Raw genomic sequence first — 12,335 nt, 5'->3', positions numbered from 1 at the left:
GAGAAAAGGGTGTGAAAAATTGTGGAAGAAAAGCTTGGTGAAGAACAAGCTGGATTCAGGTCAAATACAGGCTGTCAGGATCAGATCTTCACTTTACGACAAGATTTGGGATTATCAACATAAAAAGCCAGAAAAGCAAAGAAATGGAGCAAGCTGAGGAATTGGATAAGTACCAGATCAACATAATACGAGTGACTGAAACAAAAAAACACAAAAACTGGTGTGATCTTTCTGAGCAATAAATACAAAATGTTATATTCAGGCAAATGATAATCAAGGAAAAGAAATATCTATGGTATTCAAAACTGTATAAGAGGCTAATATTCTTGAATGGAGGCAATATCAAGTAGAGTGATGTGGGAAAATATCAGAATGGGGAACCGAACAATGAAACTTATTTATGCCTAATGGTCCCACAGAAGGTTCTACTAAGGTAGAAGTGGAGGAATTTTTTGAGACTTTAGAGAAAGCAACAGACACAATGAAAATGAAAAGTTGGTCCTTGTTGGGGATCTAAATAGCAGAGTAGGAAATGATTTCCTACTAATAATGGCAAATACCTGTTGGATTTCTGCTCAGAACATCCACTGGTTAGTACTAACTTCATGTTCCAACATAAAATTGTGCACAAATTCACATGGAGAAGAGGCAAGGAATAAGACAAATCTCATTGACTATGTTATTGTTGACAGAGAGATTTTCTCACAGGTTCAGAACAGCAGTGTTGAGAGGATTTGAAATTCGAAGTGATCACCATTTAGTCTTCAGCAGGATAAAATTAAATTTTATATTGAAAAGAGGAACATGTAAGAAAGCTTTAAAGCAAATAATAGTTGAGCAGCTCTCAGATATGAACTGTAGAATAAAATACACAAACATTATTCATTCAAAAATGAAAGAGTTTGAGAACAGGAACCAAACCTTGGGGATTCAGTGGCAAATCCTGAAGAAAACATTGGTTGATTCAGCCTAAGAGGCATGTGGCGAGGTTGTCTGTAAAGATAGAAAAATCAGAACTTCATGGGGGACACAAGAAGTTAAAGAGGCAGTGAGGGAAAAGAAGAAAGCATGTAGAAAGTTCCTGGCAAATAAGTCAGCTTGTGCTCTTAGAGAATACAGAGACAAACGTAAGAAAGCTAAACACTGTGAAACTAACTTAAACAAAAGCCATGGGAAGACTTTGGTAAGAATATAGAAAATAAATATCAAAAAGGTGGCAAGATATTCTGGAGGTTGTTGAAGAAGCTCAGAAAGGAGGAAAGAGAGCTGAAAAAGGTATTAGAGATGATAAAGGTGACATGAAAACTGGACAAAAAGATATCTGGGGAAGTTTCATGGAGGGAGGAATTGGAAGGTTGGGATATCATTAGTGCGTGGAAAATTGTGAAAGAATATTTGTTAGCAGCAATAGTAAGTTGTATACCATGAGTGAAGAAGAAGAGGACACAATTTGGAGTAATGTGGATGACAAACAATATTAACCACCTTACCGGCCATTATGGATCAAATATGCATCACCATATGCTTTGTATCTATCATATATTTCAATGTAATATCAATGGTATTACAATTTTAATATGCACTTTGCATCCATGATTACGTTTACATCTTGGCCGATAGTGTGGTTAAACAGGAATTGAGAGTGAAAAAGAGGCTATGTAAGAGATATAAGGAGACAGGTGAAGAGAAGATGCATGAAGAATATAAGACACAGGCCAGAAGAGTGACTAGTATGGTAAGGAAGGCAAAACTAGAATATGAGAGGAGATTGGCTCTAAGATCCAAAGAAAATCCTAGGGACTTTTTTAGCTATGTGACCAGTAGGAGGAGAAATGACTGTGGAAGAATGATATTGTGGGATAAAAATGGGAATAGAGTGACTGTTGCAGAGGACATAGTGGAATTGTTCAATGAACACTTTATTGGAGTATTTCATCCTGGAGGAGTCAGTTTTAATATTAGAGGGACAGGGCTGTTAAATCTGGTCAGACAAGGATGTACATTATTCATAAGCTATATGGATCACATTATGAAGGAAAGTGGTATTAAACCTGATATGAAAATTGGAAATGTTAATCTCAGCTCTTTACTTTATGCAGATGGTGTTATACTTCTAAATAAATCCAGTACAAGTCTCTCTGACTAAACTGAATAACTGTTGTAATAGATATGGTATGAAAGTCAGCAATAAGACAAAGACAATGAAAATAGGTGGAATCATTGAAAATATCAACAGCATTGTGAATTTATAAAACAAGTAAAACATTTCAGATACTTAGGTACAATTTTTAATGAAGATGGTACATTAAATATGAAAATAGACAACAGAATCAACAAAGCTGGTATGGTAGGAAGTCAACTGAATAAATTTATATGGAATAAAAGAGAAATTAGTCAAGACAATAAATTAGATGTATAGAAGACAATGTTCAAGCCAATTTTAATGTATGGATCTGAGAGCTGCGTTAGAAATAAAACACTTGACTACAGACTACAGATATGAGAGTCTTGAGAAAGGTTTGGGGTGTGAAGAGATGCATCAATGACAATATCATATTAAAAATGAGGATAATAGGAAAGAACTTGACTCTAACAATAGTCTCCCTTTTTTGGATACTTCAATACATCATAATTCTGCTGGTAACATTGAATTTTCTGTTTACAGGAAGTTACCCTTTACAGGCAAATATATCCATCCTTTCACATAATCATCCTTCACAAAAAAATGGGTACTATGAAAAGTCTCCTACAGAATTTACACAATTTGTTTTTCTGTGTCTTCTATTAGAAGAATTAAACAAAATAAAAACTAACTCTATTATTAAATGGATACAGCAAGACCATGATACAGAAAATATTTGATAATTATCATCCCCTATTCCAGATTGCAATCTGATGCTAAAAGGATCAAAATATCCTACCTTAACCGCCTAATCGGCCATTATGGAACAAATACGCCATATGAAACATATCCATCATATGTTTCAAAGCAATATCAATGGTATTACAATTTTAATATGCACTTCGCATCCATGATAACCTTGATGTCTATAGATGTCTTGGCCGGTAGCGTGGTTAAAGGAACATCAAAACAAACAGTGTGGATCCTTCGCAAATATAATTTGTACACGACCTTCAAACCAGTCTGGAAGTTTTTTCTTACTGCCTATCAAAGATACATTATCATTTCAATTCTTGCCTGGAGTTTATCTAATACTGTGTTCTTGTCATCTTTACTATATTAGACAGACCAGCTATTCTGTTACTATTAGAATCCAAGAACATGAATATTATATAAGATTTTTGGAATCTGAATGGTCAGGCCTTGCTTCTCACACCATTAACACTAGACAGAGTTCACTGGACCAATGCCAAGATGCTACACTACAGTAAGTTCAAACTTGATCATCTATTTTTTGAATAGTTGTGTGAAGCCCTATACCACCATCCTCATCTTAAAAAGACAGACTAGGACTTGGAATTTTTTTTTTTTTAACTGGTTAGATATAAATTATATATTTAGTTTAAAGGTGTAGGAGTTCTGATCACTTTCCTTAGTATCCCATAATACAAAGCACATCTCCTTGCGGACATGTATAATGCTATGCATTATGGGAAGGTTCACTGCCCAGACCGGTTTCGACCTTTATTGAGGTCTCTTCGGAGGGAGCCAGACCCAGAGGTGATACCAAGGTTGAAGCAATGCAGAAGTCATATTTCTATATGCCAGTTGCCAAAAGGTGTCACACCGTATTATTAAATTACTCTGGATTAGAGAAAGATGTTGGAAGTTTCTTTTTTTTTTTTTTTTCACTTGGTTAGACTATAAATTATATATTTAGTTTAATCCTTTATCCAAGCGTAAGCAAACAAAGTTTGCACCTGAAGTATCTTTTGGACTGGGGCAACTCATGGAAGAGGTGGACTGCGTTCTGATCACTTTCCTTAATATCCCATAATGCAAAGCACATCTCCTTGCAGACATGTATAATGCTATGCATTATGAATAGCATTATATCCACTATCCAGACCGGTTTTGACCTCCATTGATTCAACCTTGGTACCCCCAGAGGGGATACCAAGGTTGAAGCAATGCAGAAGTCATATTACCATATGCCAGTTGCCAGTTTGGCAACTGGCATATGGAAATTTCTCCAGCCCTGAAGATACTTCAGGGACAAACTTTGTTTGCTTACACTTGGATAAAAGATTAAATTAAATATATAAATTATAGTCTGACCAAGTGAAAAAAACAAAAAAACTTCCAACATCTTTCTCTAATCCAGAGTAATTTAATAATAAGGTGTGACACATTTTGGCAAGTGGCATATGGAAATATGACTTCTGCATTGCATCTGAAGATACGTCAGATGCAAACTTTGTTTGCTTACACTTGGATAAAAGATTAAACTAAATATATAATTTAGAGACTAGAACTGGTTACTTATCTCTAAGGTTTGGGAAGTGACTGCTGTTAATTGTTTATAGATTTTTAAATTAATTAATTAATTATACATCTATACCAACATCTCTGAATTCTAAAAGTGTTTCCTCTTACTGTACAGCTGTGACCAAAACACATATTATACGCATGCTGTATGACTCGTTCTTGCATGCAGAATTTAAATGCTGTTACTAGTTCTGCCTTTTCCTGAATGAAGCTCATGAAACTGAGTGAAATGTATAGGAGTAATAAATTCTATTTAATTTTTTCTTACATGTGTGAAGACATTATTTAAACATTACACAACAAAAAAAAAGTGAAGACAAAAATAATATGATGGCTTTCAAAGGCGAAAACCTAATAAACAACCAGCCTGGTTGGCCAAGTGGATAGCACACACACTCTGTAACTAGTCGGTTGTGTGTCACTGTTGGCATGGGTGTTGTAAGAGTCTGTTCTGAATGAACTTGTATAGCTTCTTGAGTTTTATAAGGCTTGTCTTTTTTTTTTTTTTTCAAATACCTAGCATACATTATCATGTCATGATGAAAAAAATGATAATAATATAAATATTAAAATATCAAATTTTGTTAATGTAATCAGCATAATAAATAATATATATTTAAGCCTTTTCTAGTATAAAATCACACACCAGAACTGGACCATACAATATTCTGTCCAAACCATCTTTATTATATGGAAGTAAAATATGGACCATAAAAATGAAAGACGAAAAATGAATTCAAACAGCAGAAATGAAATTTCTCTGAAAAATACCTGGATATATATACCAAGTAGGACCATAAAACTAATGAAGAAATTTTACAATCCCTGAATATTAAAAACCAGTTAATTATATATGTGTAAATATAAACAAAAGTGGATAGAACATCTAAATTGAATGGACAATAGTAGACTGCCAAAGATACTATACAGATATAAAATAAATGCAGAAAGAAGAATTGGAAAACCAAGAAAGCAATGACATTTGACCAAAAGAGGCTACTTTGCCTAAAATTCATGACAGGAAGAAGGAAAATTATCATTAAATAATTAATTTAATGATTAATTTCATTGTTTCAGAAAATACAGAAAGAAAATGAAGTTAGAAAAATCAGAATAACAAGGATAAAATTTAATAATAAAATAATAATAATAATAACTCTAACCATGTAACATCTAATCATTAAAATAATCTAGACCTGGCTCCTTTAGAAGATCTCAAATGATTTGCATACAGCAGATTTTATGCATAAACAATTCTACAGCTGATTATTTATAAGATATAACAAACAATTATTTTACAAGAAATTCCTCCAAAAGTCCAAATTTTTTTTTTTTTTAAATTGATATCTTAATATATAGCATAATAAAAATGTCACATGGTTCACTTACTTCAATAGGTCCTATACCCCAATCTATTTCTATCTCCTTTTCTCGAACTTCTTCCAATGCAGCTATGGTCATTCTAATATCATCCAGATCCTTGATTGGACGAGCCAGTCGGTTTGATAAATCTGTTATAATGGTAAACAGCGAATGCATTTGTGAATCATACTTCTTTTTACAGGCACGCCCAAACAGAGCACACCAAGCTTGTGCTTCTAGATTTAAGGCCATCTTTAGTTTTTCTGAAAATTAAAGTCTGATTAATATTTTTATACAATGATGTACATAAAATATATAAAACTCAACTGAATTATATATCAGTATCTAACTTCTTTTTCTTGAATGCCTTAAGTATGTATGTATATTCATACTTAAGGAGTTCCTTCATATATGAAGGAAATACCAAACTAGACATACTAAGTGAAAATAACCCACATCACCACAAAGAACATATCCCATCCTTGAAAAGCAGATGAAATCATATAGAGTAAAGTCTGGACAGTTAGGTGGGTTGTGGTTCCATTCTATCCATATGACGTCTCCTATTTAGGAGGATGACTACCTTGATGTGACTCATGGTTAACTACAGGTGTAACGACATGTGGCAAGGACCTATCTCTTCCACATATCGTCGTAAGTATTCATGATTGTTGTAATCCATGTGTGTGTTCACAGGGCCAGTTTGGCTGTTCTGAGGGTGAAAAACCAGAGTTTCCAGGTGAAAAAACCCTCTACCTCCGTATGAGACTGGCTAACTCACCTTTTGTCAAAAGAGACCAGATAAAGGTTCCTCACGTCATCGAACCCAGGTCTTTCCGATCGATGGGCTACATCTATACCGACTGAGCTACGGAGGCTCTGGGTTGTGGTTATTGTGGCAGTAATTTGAGATTCAGTCAGAAAACAGGAGATTTAATTTGGATGTCTATAAGTGATTGTGAACATCATCTAAAATCAAGTTTATGCAACAAATGTTGGTGAAATAAATATGAAAAATTTTTTGTGAGCTTTTTTAAGTTTTACATTTTTTTTAATTTTTTGACAAAGGTTTTTTTTATTTTAAATGCATTGACACACATTGGCAAAGCTGCAGGAGTGGATGGTATACTCCCTGAGTTCCTAAAACATCTTGGTCAACATGGCTGGCTGCCAAAACCAGGGAAAGATCCAAATGAAGTGAAAAACCTAGCACTCCCAGCTAAACAAGCTGGCTTCAGGCCAGAAAGAAGTTGCTGTGACCAGGTCCTGGCCCTGACAACTCAAATTAAAGCAGGCTTCCAGAAGAAATTTAAATCTAGAGCCACTTTCATTGACCTAACATCTGCTTATGACACTGTCTGGATCAGGGGCCTCCTCCTAAAACTAGGAAATATTATAAAATGTAAAAAACTCTACAACTTTTTGAATTTATTCTCTCCAACAGAAAGATCCGGGTCCATATTGGTGGAAAAAGGAGCAGGCCCAGATTCCTTCACAATGGTCTTTCTCAGGGCTCTGTGTTATCCCCTATACTTTTTAACATCTATATGTATGATCTACCTCATACCAGATCAAGCAAGTTTATGTATGCTGATGACCTAGCGATCTTACATCAATCCACCTCCTTTACCAACTTAGAATCAACCTTGAATACAGACCTGAACACTCTGGAAGAGTACTTCAAGCCAAATCCAACGAAAATAGTGTCCTCAGTATTTCATCTGTACAATGCAGAGGCGAATCAACAACTCAACCTTTCTTTCTGTGGAAAAATGGTAGAACACGAGCCTCACCCAAAATACCTTGGAGTGAGCCTGGACAGAAGCCTAACCTATAAAAGGCACATCATCAACCTCTCCAATAAAATTAAAACCAGAAATAACATCATCTTGCTGGCTTGCTGGAACAACCTGAGGTTGTGGTGCAGAAGTCCTAAGGTCATCTGCACTAGTCCTTGCATTCCCTGCAACAGAATATTGTACCCCTGTCTGGGAAAGAAGTACACACACTAACATTATCGACATCCAGCTGAACTCTACCATGCGCACAATTAGTGGGACAGTGAGAAGCACCCCTCTCTCCTGGCTGCCTGTTCTATCTAACATTGCTCCACCACAAATACAGAGACAAGCCTCGATTAAGGAATTTAATAAAGCAATGAGAAACTCACTCCTACCCCTACACCAGACTCTCATAAATCCACCTAGCCTTCTCCTCAAATCTAGAACGCCTCTCTGGTCCATGGACGAACTCTCTTCAGCTGTGCTGCCCTCAACATCTGACATATGGAGAGAATACTGGTCCAACAATCTCCCAACAAACGGCTTCCTGGAAGAAGATCCCTGTGCTCAGCAGCCTGGTTTTGGTCTTCCTAGGAAGATTTGGTCATCCATAAACAGGATCAGAACTAGTCAGGGCAGATGTGGCTATCTTCTGCATAAATGGGCGCTGTCAGATCACCCTTATTGTGATTGTTCTCCCGTGGCTCAGACGATTACTCATATTGTGTACGACTGCCCAAGGTGCCAATTTCACGGTGGTGGCCTACAAGACATCCACAAGGTGACGGATGAGGCCTTGAATTGGCTTTCCAGCCTGTAGTTGGTATGGTGTTGGTTATGGAGGAAACAGAAGATCACAGTCCCGTCTCACCATGAAGATGTTATTCTAGTATAGTTTGCCCACCGATTAGAGATCCCTCGACACTTCTGCGCATGTCAGAAAAAGGAGAATCCATTCCGATAATAGGGTAATCATTCCGTATTGTGGGATGAGTTGTTTATTATTACAGGTCGGAAAATTAACTTCTCTTTTATGATTATTGTAGTTAACTATGCTGCTTGTATAACAGTTGGAAAATTTTACCTATAAAGCACTTGATTTTGCGTGTTGGCGACAATTCGTATGTCCTTCATGTCTTTCTTCCCTTCAGCATGAATCAACTATTTTTGGCAAGACGCCAACCAGAGACCTACAAATGGTGGGCAAACTATAGCCACTCTCATAGTCCTAATCATAGTATCAGCAGAACTCCTCATGTTAAAAGATAATGATACAGTGTGAAATGGGCCTCCTCTAATGGATTAAGTTTTCTCACACAAGACACAACTGCTCTCTACTTAAACCTCGGATACAGCCACTTTTATGTTGTGAATATAAAGTTTGGTCCCCAGAGCAAAGGCTCTGGTTTCTTACAAATTAGTGTCCTTAACATCATTGACAGAATTTATAGGGCTAGGTGTATAATTTTAGCAATGCACCCTCTAAATTTTAGATCTCTGCCAAAATCATTTTCCAGATCTCTTATTACCTCCACCTCCTCGACCAATTGTATATGCTACATCCAATCTTTGTTTTTCGAATTTTAAAACCTTACACTTTGCAACACTGAATTGGCAAGTCTCACTCCATACCCATTCACGCAGTCTATCCAAGTCCTACTGTAAAGCCACAGCATCTGCTCTGCTCATCACAGTTCTTCCATACTTCACATCATCTGCAAACAACTAAATATCTCTTGAAAGTTTATTTTTCACTTGGTTAGACTATAATAAATTTAGTTTAATCCTTTACCCAAGTGTGAGCAAACAAAGTTGGCGCCTGAAAATATCTTCAGGACTGGAGTAAGGTAGTACAACACCAGGCAACTCATAGCAAAGGTGGACCAAGCTAACATCACTCCTATCTCAGTATCTCCCATAATGCAAAACACATCTCCTAGCAGATATGTATAATGTTATGCATTAAGGGAAGGGCCACTACTCAGACTAGTTTCGACCTTTATTGAAGTCTCTTCAGTGGGAGCCAGGGCCAGAGGTGGAGATACAAGGCAAAAGCAATGGCAGGTCATCTTTACCTATAGGAGTTGCCAAACAGTGTGCCACCTTTTTTTATTAAATTACTCTGGATTTAGAGAAAGATGTTGAAAATTTATTTTTCACTTGGTTAAACTATAATAAATTTAGTTTAATCCTTTATCCAAGTGTGAGCAAAAAAAGGTCGAAACTAGTCTGGGTAGTGGCCCTTCCTTTAATGTATAACATTATACGTACATATCTGCAAGGAGATGTGTTTTGCATTATGGGAGATACTGAGATAGGAGTGATGTTAGCTTGGTCCACCTTTGCTACGAGTTGCCCGGTGTTGAAGATATTTTCAGGCACAAACTTTGTTTGCTCACACTTAGATAAAGAATTAAACTAAATTTATTATAACTATCTCTTTTCAAACCTTCTCCAATAGCAATTAGCACAGGAGTGGCCCTAAAACAGACACTTGAGGAACAGCACTAGTGACTTTCCTCTTCCAGAATTTTGTTTCCCATACACAACTTGCTAATACCTATCAGATAGCCAATCTATAATCTAACTCACTAATGTTTTATCCATTTATTAATGTATTATCTTTAATTATTAGGAACTGCTCATTGCCAGATGATAACTCTCAACTTATCATGTAGCAATCTATCAAATGCTTTTGTCAAATCTAAGTATACCACTGTGTATGTGAATCTACCTTGTCCAAAGTACCAGTCACATTATAGTAACAAGTGAGCATATACTAAAGCATGACTTTCCTTTAACAAATGTATACTTTCCATCAAAGAAAATGCCACTGCCATTATTATTATTATTATTATTATTATTCGACCTCAATGGAGTCAAAGGCTTCTTTGCAGGAGGTCTATACTCTCTCATACAAAAAAGATCACCAAACCATACCTTAATCCAATTCTTCCAGTCATCAACCCAGTTCTCGATCTTAGACTTCACTAACTTCTCCAACACTTCAACCACAACAAATGATACACAGACTGGGCTATAATGTGAAGTGTGTGTCTTGCCTATGAAGCAATATAATCCTGTCTTCCTTCCACTCCTTTGGAACAGGGCCAAATATAAGACTTGTCTTAAACAAGTGTATCAAGGTAGATATCAACTCCTTGGCACATTCCCTCAAAATACAAGGTGATATATCATTAAGTTCACACTCTTATTAACATGAAGTTTACTGAGTTCTCCATATACCTCATGCTCACTCACAATGAGTCTCTCCTCCCTTTCCATTGCACTCAAACTCCACATGTCACATTAAAAAATGAAATATCTCAACTATATCCTCCACAGAGGTTATTCTTTTACCATTTTCACCAATAATATCATCCTTCCATAATCATTCTTTCTTCAGCTGGCTACATATCAAAAGAACTCTCTAGAGTTTTTTTGGTTTCAACTAACTGCTGCTCACAATGCACTCACTTTTTTATTACCACTTATTTTATGCTGCCATCTTGGCTAATATGCTTATTATTATTATTATATAACACCTCCAGGGAGTCCAAAGACTCATCAAGGAAGGGAATCTACTCTACAACTCTCTGTCTCTACCATTCAATCCACCAACTACATTGAACCACATCTACACCAATGCCATCTACTACCCATCATCACTAGTATTTTCACAGACAATCACAAACATCCATGCCCACGGCAGGATTCGAACCCGCAGCCTTTTGGCTGGAGAGTGGATGCGCTGACCACTCGGCCCACCAGGCTGGCAAATTTTTACTGCAGACAACAGTTTAATTCTCTTTAGGGACAGCAATACACAAATATCACATTTCACAAATAGTTTCTTAAAAACAGTTTTACTTTTATAGCTACATGAGTATGACTTTTTTTTTTTGCTACAGCAAATCCTTCGGTATTTTTACACAAATCACTTACCAAAAGGTATTTTGTTGTTACAGTTATTACAGCAAATCAAAGGGTGACTGCAAATAGTGTCTATACTAGCAAAAAAAAAGTCTGTGATGTGTTCCGCAAATTTTCACATTTTCACTACACTGTATCTGCACTGAATCTTGTGACCACAAAAAAAGGGACATTAATTCCCAGAGGCAAACTATATATGCAGCTACAGTACAAAAGTGATTGCACATTGAATGTGACATTCATATACATTTCATTTTCACTGAATTTCACATTACCAGGTCTGTAGGAATACCCACTAAGTATTTCATTCTATTTACCTCTTTCTCACATCACATTGGTAAAACTATTGACACTATTTCTCTCTTCATTTTCTTCCTTGCATGGGCACAACTCCTTTCCTATCATCAACAGCTCTCCACCTCCCTTTTTTCTCTTTTATATCTTCACAAAAAACTTATTATACCAATTTCTGAACTCAAATCAACACAATAATTTTATTCCCCTTTTTCCAAATTTTTATTGTATATAAACCTCCGTAGGAGGTTTATATACAATAAAAAAGCGCCTCCGTAGCGCAATTGGAAGAACGATGGTACATTGCGCCCTTCGATTGGAATAGGCCTAAGTTCGATTCTCGTCACGACGGGAGGAATCTTTATCTGGTCGATTTCAATCGATGGTGAGTTAGCCGATCTCATACGGAGGTAGCAGGGTTTTTTCTCCCGGAAACTCGGGTTTTTCATCCCGCATACATACAAATCGGCCCTTCAGAACACACGCAATTTACAGACAAAAATTACTAGTTGTGG

At 36.3% G+C, this 12,335-nt stretch overlaps 1 protein-coding gene across 1 annotated transcript in view; it reads right to left on the bottom strand.

The window, feature by feature from the left end:
• Positions 1-12,335, bottom strand: part of LOC150110257 (dynein axonemal heavy chain 5-like) — a 972,373-nt gene that overhangs the window by 779,708 nt on the left and 180,330 nt on the right. The window contains exon 22 of the mRNA XM_090394637.1: positions 5,840-6,075. Coding sequence (XP_090250763.1) covers positions 5,840-6,075 — 236 coding nt within the window. The remainder of the gene's footprint in view (positions 1-5,839; positions 6,076-12,335) is intronic.

The sequence above is a fragment of the Typopeltis vanoorti genome, chromosome 1 (assembly GCF_054136105.1).
Source record: "Typopeltis vanoorti isolate ZY-2024b chromosome 1, IOZ_Tvanoo_1.0, whole genome shotgun sequence".
Taxonomy (NCBI): Eukaryota; Metazoa; Arthropoda; class Arachnida; order Uropygi; family Thelyphonidae; genus Typopeltis; species Typopeltis vanoorti.
Note: the sequence above shows the minus strand (reverse complement) of the source record. Positions and strands in the feature narration are given on the sequence as shown.